The sequence below is a fragment of the Zingiber officinale genome, chromosome 6B, assembly GCF_018446385.1.
Source record: "Zingiber officinale cultivar Zhangliang chromosome 6B, Zo_v1.1, whole genome shotgun sequence".
In the NCBI taxonomy this organism is placed as follows: domain Eukaryota; kingdom Viridiplantae; phylum Streptophyta; class Magnoliopsida; order Zingiberales; family Zingiberaceae; genus Zingiber; species Zingiber officinale.
This window is the reverse complement of record NC_055996.1, coordinates 111,492,686-111,501,542: the sequence shown is the minus strand read 5'-3', so window position 1 is coordinate 111,501,542 and position 8,857 is coordinate 111,492,686. Positions and strand designations below refer to the sequence as shown.

Sequence of the window (8,857 nt, the reverse complement as noted above, 5' to 3'; positions counted from 1 at the left end):
GAGGACAAATTTTCTTCAATCTGGAATGATAAGAATATGAAGATTTTATCTTTATTTTTTTTAGAGCTATTTTCCTCTTTTTAATTTTTTAATTTTTTTTTTCTATTTTGAGTTCGTTTAGAATATTTTAGAATTTTAGTATATTTGGTTTTTTTTTCTTGTTATTATTTTTGTTAAGATTTATTTTTTTATTTTTTTTGCATCATAGCATTTGAAATCTATATGAATAATTGTTTGGTTTACCTATCATAGCATTTGAAATCTATATAAATAATTATTTGGTTTAATGTAAGAGTAGTTTTTTAAATTAATAATATTTTTGACAAAGTCATTTATTTTTCTATTTCTTGATATATATTTTTAAAATCAATATATTGTAAAAGATTATTTTTGATATTCGTATGTGAATTAATGAATTTAATAATCTACATGATAATCATTATCCTATCCGATCTTAGTAACTTAAGACACGGTTCCACCCTTGATAGGATTAACTCAATGTGCAGTAGCCAAGGCCAAACTTCATAAGATAGATTAGTATAAATATGTTAAACAATTTAATGGAATAGATTAATCATTATGAAGTCCCTAAATCCAAGCTGCAAAATTAGAATATATTATAGTAAAAGATAGAATTCGTCATCTCAGGACTTCACATGGTATGTAAGGAGGTAAAAGTTGACTAGTGCAAAATTAGAATATAGATCATTATATTTATGTGGCAAAGTGACTCGATCAGATAATTACATTTCAGATGAAGGCAAAACGGTGGCATTGGTGCACGAGCCTGCAAGGAAATCATTAATGAACTGATGGCTACCGAACAACCAATCACCAATAGAAGTGCAAATTAAATGTCTTGAATGGATTTTTAAGTTCATTTCAATGAACATATGACAATTGATTATATCGTTTCGTCATGAAAGGCAAGTGCAGGTAGCTGAGAATTGAGACCAATACCTTGTTAATTAATAAGAATGATAGTTAATTAAAGCATGTCACAATAACTAAAAAAATAATACTACTAATAAAATTACTTCTATAACACCATGCCTCCCTCGTTGTTCATTAATTAAAATATAATCTGCTATTAGTTAGTTTTAAACCATTAATTAGTAATGAAATAAATCTCACAGATTCTCCTTTTTCCCGAGTTAAACAACCTAATTTGTAATTACTTTTTTAAAGCAAAGTATGTCTTGATATGCACATCGTTGCAGCCTCATTAATTCATCAAAAATTCACCGGTTAACAAAGAATTGGCTTCATTCATAAAATTTGATATGCCCCTATAAGATAGCGTAGTAGGTTTATGTAAAAATACTGTTGTCAATAGGTCTTAAGTTGATTTTTAACCGATGTAAAATGTTCTGTTAATTGTCTCAACCTCTTTTTACATGTACTATACTATTATTGAATAAAGTTTTCATGATTTACCTATCAACGTGAAGAGACCGTTGAAATGACATATTAATTTTGCTATCCATTCATAAAATTTGATATGCTATAGAGGGTTCATTTATTAATTAAACATATTTTTTAATTATTATTAAAAAAATATAAAACTTGAAGGAAACAAATTCTATTTGTAGAATATTTTGTATCAGAATATTTTCCCTCCATCCCTCACAACTCACGAGCCCAAATTAAAAATCCTCGCAATTAAAATACTTCATAATAATTCATATATATAATAATTAGCGGACCACTGACTTTGTGGTGCGAAGTCATTTACTTCTTTGAAAAACTACTAAATCTCTTCTCGGGGGTCTTTATTTAGATATTGGAAGTACAGTACTATATTTTATTTATTATGTTTGGCCAAAGATGGATGATTCTTCTTGCAAATCATCTTGAATTCCCTTGCCCGCATAAATTAACCTTGTGACACAATTTAAAACTGAGCAGGGCAATTTGTCAAAGATAACATAAATAATATAATTTTCACGTGAAAGGAATTGAGATGAGACTATCTACTTCCCCAATCTTGTAAACAATATAATAAAGATCGATCGTGAATATCTTTACTGGTATTCAAATGATAAATTATTGTGGATGCTTTTGTTAAAATAACCTAGTTATTTAATTATATATATAATAATCAAATTATGTGGTGGAGTAATTACATTGTCTTCAACTAGCTAACGTATCTATCTCTCTCCATATATATAGCATACCTCAAAAGCCCTACAACAAGCCATCTTTCTATTTCTCTTTCTCTTTCTCAATTATAGTGTAAACACTTGTTGTATAAAATGCTAGGATTAGGCTGTGGAAGAAGAAATGAATCCTCAAGGAAGAGGGGGAAGAAGAATAATTCGAAGAGGCCAAAGCAACCACAAAGAGGACTTGGTGTGGCTCGGTTGGAGAAGATCATATTGCAGAATCAAATGAGAGGAAGTTATATTAATCTGATCCACAAGGTTTTTTTTTTTTTTTGAATTTCATGTTTAATTTGCAAGTTCACCTAATTATGTTCTTTTTCTGTTCGTTTGGATCTATTTCTCCCTTGCTCGACGTAGGATTCTGGTAGCAGACTGCAAACGGAACATCCTTCATCTTCCTCTTCTGCAACTTCATCATCTTCGACATTTGATCCTTATTCTAGTGTCATGGTATATATATATACATGGCTCGCTGTATAAATAGTTTAAATTTTTTTTTCAGATTCATGGGAGATTTAACTGTGGAGTTTCTTTTAATTAATTCAGATTGGGTTTGGAGACAACGCAGAGATGAGCATAGCATATGATGCATTCCATTCACTTTCCTTTCTCGATCACGCGGTGCAACCAACGCTATCTCTCTTCGAACAGACCACACAGGTATTGCTTTAAATTCTTGTGTTCTTCGTCTTAATCTGACCATGAATCTAATAATGTGGAGATAATTAACTTCTTGCCATTTGATTCCTCGCAGATCAATGAGGGCTCCATTTCGACCAGCCATAACTCCTGTGATCTGCAAGAAATTGATTTGGAGCTTAGATTATGACTCGAATGGTTCCAGTCCAGTACTGGTCATGTTCCAATACAGTCAAGCCAGGAAAATAGTTCATGAAACATTGAACAATGATTAAAGAGATTATGTGCTTATTTTATATTCGTTTTTCAAGCACAGAAGATACCTCTCACCTCTGTATCCTATGATCTATTGATTGCTAGCTCTAAAAATAAAAATTAGTTAGAAAGATGGTGTTTTTTTTTGTTACAAAGAACAAAATGGTTCAGAAATTGATGCAAGTTAGTGACCCATGGTCATTCCTTCTAATTCTATGTTCCTTTCTTTTCGGAACCTATACAGTTTGTCAGCAATGCACAGAGGAGCCTGCAATCGCTCTCTAATGCATCAAGACAAACAACAGGATTCTCGCATCCTCTCTTCCTCCCTGGTTCAAAAGCAGCAAACTTCTTATTTTTTCTTGCATCGATTTTGTTTAGTTGATAAGCCTTCCGCAGCAACCCAGAGAGCAGCCCCTAGTTACGTGAGCAATACTTAAGGTGTCTGATCCTGTCTGAAAGATGGAAAAATTGTGCACTAGTGACGATGGTCGAATGGTTGACTGAAGCAAGACTTTTTTCTTCTTGGAAAGGCCTCCTTGTGATCCTGCGCATACGACGACAATCCAACAGAGGGTTAGTGACCCAAAATAAGGATAGGGGATCCCTGGCAAAACCCTCCAATGCTCAAGTTAGTACGACACTGAATGAAGAATCGCAGAGAAAGGTGCTCACACGATAACGAGGCTCAAATGATGTAAATTGCGTACTTTGCCAACAGAGAGGACCCCCCCTTTATATATCACCTCTCATAATCTCTATCATCATAAGGTGGTATCGTATGTAGGAGTTTGTTAATTTGTTGTGTAACGAGTATCCGAGAATCTTTTATCTATCCACAGATGTACTTCTTGTGTCGTTTATGGCTTAGGCCTTTGATGAAGCCGTTACAGGAATATACTGTTATAAATGGTCGACCGATGGGAAACAAGATAACCTTCGAAAGAGGTCCCAAAGGAATATTCCCCGATAATTCTAACATACTGTTAAAATATTGTTTGTTGCTTGTTTGCTGAATATACCTCAGCCGGCTAACAAGGCCGATCACCCTTTACCTGTTCTTACATTAAACTGCTTTGTTATATATTGAATGCTATCATAAATTCAGTTGGAGATTCATATGATACATTGAGCATGCTAGAAATTTGTTTAAGCAACCCTCTAATAAACTGTGCGTACTAAATATTCATTTGGAAGTAAGTATGCAACTAAGTTTCTTAATTCTGATCAGCTTTATGGCCAACCATGCATGAAGAGCTTTATGAAGTTAACTACCTCGAACTTGGCCGATCTTTCATCTAGCCAGGCATATACAAAAAGATTTATAAGGCTATAGGCCTTGAGTCTGGCTGACCTGTCATTTGATCGGGCGTACACGGAGAGATTTATGAGGTCAAGTACTTTAGGCTCCGCTATTCTTGTTGGAACCCCAAGATTGTTTTGATGTGATCAACAAGTTAAGTTAGGTCCTGTGGTATTTTAACCTTGTGTCTAAGTATACAGAAGCTTAGAAGCACAGGGGGCCGAGCAAAAGACGCAGCTAGCGAGAAGGATGGCACGGGAGAGAGTCGACGGACTCAGTGTGTCCGAGGGACGAGGTGCTGCGGAAGAGTACACTGGCGGACGAGAAGGAGGCGCGCGACATTTCCGAGGGACAAGAAGCCAGAGCGGAAGGTTGTTCGAGAAGACCGAAAGTTGGGTTCGGGTGAGCCCTATTCCGGATGACCGACATCACCCAAGCAAGAGGAGCCGGAGAGGAAGACCTGGACCGAGGTGAGCTGAACCGGAGCAGAGGGTCCGGACCGAAAAGTCAACGTTGTTGACTTTCTTGGTCCGAGCGTCCGGAACCCTTCCGGACGTTCGGACTTGGATTTTATCCAGATCGTGGTCAAACGCGATCTATGCGAAAGGGATAAAGTTTTATCCCCTTCTAGGCGCCTGGAACGCTTGCAGGCGCCCCGACCAAGGCTATAAATATAGCCTTGGTCCAAGAAGCTAATCACAACAAGCAATTCTTGCATTCAACACTTGTGTGCTTCCTTGTTAGTTTAGCTTCTTTCTTTTTGCGCTTTCACTGCTGTAAGAGGCTTCTCCGCCTGAAGGAGATCTTTTAGTGTGTGATTTATTCCTTGGATTTATTCCAACAAGTGGTATCAGAGCCAGGACGCTTCAGGAGGACTAACCGCCGATCGAAGCACCGAACAAATGGTCAGACCAAGCATCTATCCACCAACATTCGAGGGGAAGTTCACATTTTGGAAGCGACGAATGGAGGTTTATTTTAAAACTGATTTTAATATGTTATTAATAATAAATTATGGTTATGAAGCTCCAAAGGACACAAAAGGAGAAGAACTTGAGGAGCATCAATGGAATGACGAGCAGTGTGACGAATTCATGACAAACGGTAAGGTTGAATCCCGTCTTTTGAGTGTACTACCTGCCCAAGATCTCGAAAGAGTCGGAAAATACAAAAGTGCAAAAGAACTTTGGAAAAAGTTCTTGAAGTTCTATGAAGAACCAATTGAAGCCAAATCTGACTCCTCGATGGACATCGAGTCGTCGTCAGAAGAGTCCGAGATTGAGGAAATTACCGGGAGAGCCTTAATAGCTGAATTCCATCCCGAGGACACAGAAAGCTCATCCCAGATGAGCATCGATGAAGGAGGAAAGTCTTCGAAAGAAAACAACTCAACAAGGGGAGAATCAACAACCAACAAGGTAAGTCAAGTATGACATTCACCTCCTGACCAATTGATTAATTCAATCAAAACTTTGTCGAAAGATTTTTGTGAATTAAAAATTATATTGTCGAAAGATTTTTGTGAATTAAAACCTAAAAAGTTATTAACAAAGAATAGTGAGTTAAAAGAAATTCTAGCAACAGCTTGTCGATTAAAGGATTTCGACAAACTAACAATAGAAAATGACATGTTAAGGGAACAAATACAATTTTCTATATGTTCAAAATTCTCTGCTTTAAATTTGAGAAATTATGATAAACTAAAATGGGAATTTAAACATCACTAACCTAAAACTTTGAATTAGACTTAGCGCTTTCAGCGAGAAAATTAAATGTTAAATTTCCTTATAAGGCTTTGTCTAGAAAGTGGTTATTGCTCTAATAACCAAGAAGGTCTAGTGCCTCGCCACTGCCTGGAAACCGAATATTGAAATAAAATGCTTAATTAACTTACTGATAAAACATTGAAATTAAATAATGCCTTAAAAAAAATTTCAAACATTTTTTAGAAAAATTTCTCAAAATTGTCTAAAAGTTGCCTAAGTTAGATTTTTCTTTTTAGAAAATTTTCTTGCTTAAATTTTTTACTTATTCTCAAAAATAATTTTGCTTGCAAAAACTTAGAAAAATTTCTCAAAAATATTTGTTAAACATTTTTACTTAGAAATTTTTTCTTTGAAAATTATTACAAATGGGGAGAAAGAATTTTTTTTTTAAGTTTTTCAAAATTATTACCCTTAGATTTTCTCTTGGTACCCCATTTTTTATGTGATCAAAGGGGGAGAAGGAAAATGTTAAGTCTAGGGGGAGGTAGAGATTACAATTTTTTTTTATTTTCTTTACACTTTATTGCAATATTATTTGTTTTTCTTTTATGTCTATTTACCCTAGCTTAACTTAGGTTGCTCACATCAAAAAGGGGGGGACTGTTAGAGCCCCTAGGTTGTTTTGATGTGATCAACAAGTTAAGTTAGGTCCTGTGGTATTTTAACCTTGTGTCTAAGTGTGCAAGAGCTTAGGAGCACAGGGGGTCGAGAAAAAGATGTAGCTAGCGAGAAGGACGATACGAGAGAGAGTCGACCGGCTCGGTGCGTTCGAGGGACGAGGTTCTGTGGAAGAGTACGCAGGCGGACGAGAAGGAGGCGTGCGATGTTTTTGAGGGACGAGAAGCCGGAGCAGAAGGTTGCTCGAGAAGACCGGAAGTTGGGTTAGGGTGATCCCTATTATGGATAGTCGAGATCACCCAAGCAAGCAGAGCCGAAACGAAAGACCCGGACCGAGGCGAGCTGAACCAGAGTAGAGGGCACGGATCGAAAAAGTCAATGTCATTGACTTTCTTGGTCCGAGCGCCCGAACCTGGATTTTATCCAGATTACGGTCAAACGTGATCTATGCGAAAGGGATAAAGTTTTATCCCCTTCTAGGCGCCTGAAATGCTTCCAGGCATCCCGACCAAGGCTATAAATATAGCCTTAGTCCAAGAAGCTAATCACAACAAGCAATTCTTGCATTCAACACTTGTGTGTTTTCTTGTTAGTTTAGCTTCTTTCTTTTTGCGCTTTCACTGCTGTAAGAGGCTTCTCTGCCTGAAGGTGATCTTTTAGTGTGTGATTCATTCCTTGGATTAACAACATCCCCGGTTGTAACCAAGTCAAGTCTGTGAGTCTCTTCTTTTAGTTTATTGCTTTCTTTATTTAATTATATGCAAGTGTTTAAGTTATAAGTTCGAGAAGGGTAGTTTTGTTTTTTATTTGTTCAGGCTATTTAACCCCCCTTCTAGCCGGCCAACATGTTCCAACAGTTCTTTCATCGGGCCTGGCGCACATAGAGATTTATGAGGTTAAGTGCTTTAGGCCCGACTGGTCTTTTATCTGGCCGGGCACACATGGAGATTCATGGGGTTAAGTTCTTTAGGCCCGACCGATATTTCATCCATTTGGGCGCACATAGAGATTTATGAGGCTAAGTACCTTAGGCCTAGATGGTATTTCATTCGACCTGCGATTTGTAAGGTCAAGTGCCTCAATCCCGATAGGTCTTTCATCCGGTTGGTCTTTCATCCTGTCGGTTGTACATAGAGATTTATAAGGCTAAGTGTTTTAGGCCCAATCGATCTTTCATCCGGCCGGACACACATAGAGATTTATGAGACTAAATGTTTTAGGCCAGACCGGTATTTCATCCAGCCAGGTGCACAAAGAAATTTATGAGGCTAAGTGCTTTAGGCCCGACCAAACTTTATTTTAGCCGGTTGGCCCTTTTTTGCACGACTTGTAATCTGATCGAGCTAGACCCAAGAGCCTTGATATTGGGTGAACAACGAATCTAGATGGGAAGTACACTCCTATCCCGACTTTGGCTGCTACACCACCTTGACTTTGATTGCCAGGTCACATTGACTTTGACTGTTAGGTCATTTCCTAGGTCCACTCGTTACAACCTGTATCACTAGTCTCCCTTCAAGTTTATGTTGGTGTAGGAAGCACCAGATGATCGAACCTGTGTTTTGATAATGGTAAAGTGGTTCAAAATTAAGTTGTCTTATGATCTAACAAGTTGAACTAAGTGTGCAGGAAAGTTCTAAGTGATTTTAGGCAAAGAAAAGTCCTAACTACGGTTAGGCAACAAAGTCCTGGTCTAGAGGACTGGGCGAAGTCTTAGCAAGTCAAGGACGTTAGGCGAAATCCTAGGATCGAGAATTCTAGGCGGAAGTCTTGGGGGTTGCGAACATTAGAAGGAAGACTAGATGGGTCGGGGATAGAACGTCCAGTGGAAAAGTCCTGAAGCCTCAGATGCTGAGCAGAAGTCTAGACGGTCTGGAGGACCGATTTGGTAAAAGATAATTTCTCCTGAGAGGAGTAGGTGAGGGCGCATTCCTCGAAGAGGGAACAGTAGGCGTCGGTCTGACATAAAGTTTCAGCTAAACTCAAAGGCAGGACCGGACAATTTAAAGACTGTCAAAACTTATATTTCGTTATATATTATTGCCTAGACTAACCTTCTTTTGCAGGAAATTGAAGTGCTAGAAATTGGTGGTTTGGGCGCCCGGAGCTGC

General features: G+C 37.6%; 1 protein-coding gene across 1 annotated transcript; it reads left to right on the top strand.

Annotated features, from left to right (window-relative positions):
* The first annotated feature begins 2,220 nt into the window (after positions 1-2,220).
* On the top strand, positions 2,221-3,075 carry LOC121991374 (protein SPEAR1-like). Its single transcript, XM_042545383.1, has 4 exons — positions 2,221-2,423; positions 2,523-2,615; positions 2,712-2,825; positions 2,920-3,075. The coding sequence occupies exons 1-4, from the start codon at positions 2,256-2,258 to the stop codon at positions 2,992-2,994; spliced, it is 450 nt and encodes a 149-aa protein (XP_042401317.1). The 5' UTR covers positions 2,221-2,255; the 3' UTR covers positions 2,995-3,075.
* The last annotated feature ends 5,782 nt before the right edge of the window (positions 3,076-8,857 follow it).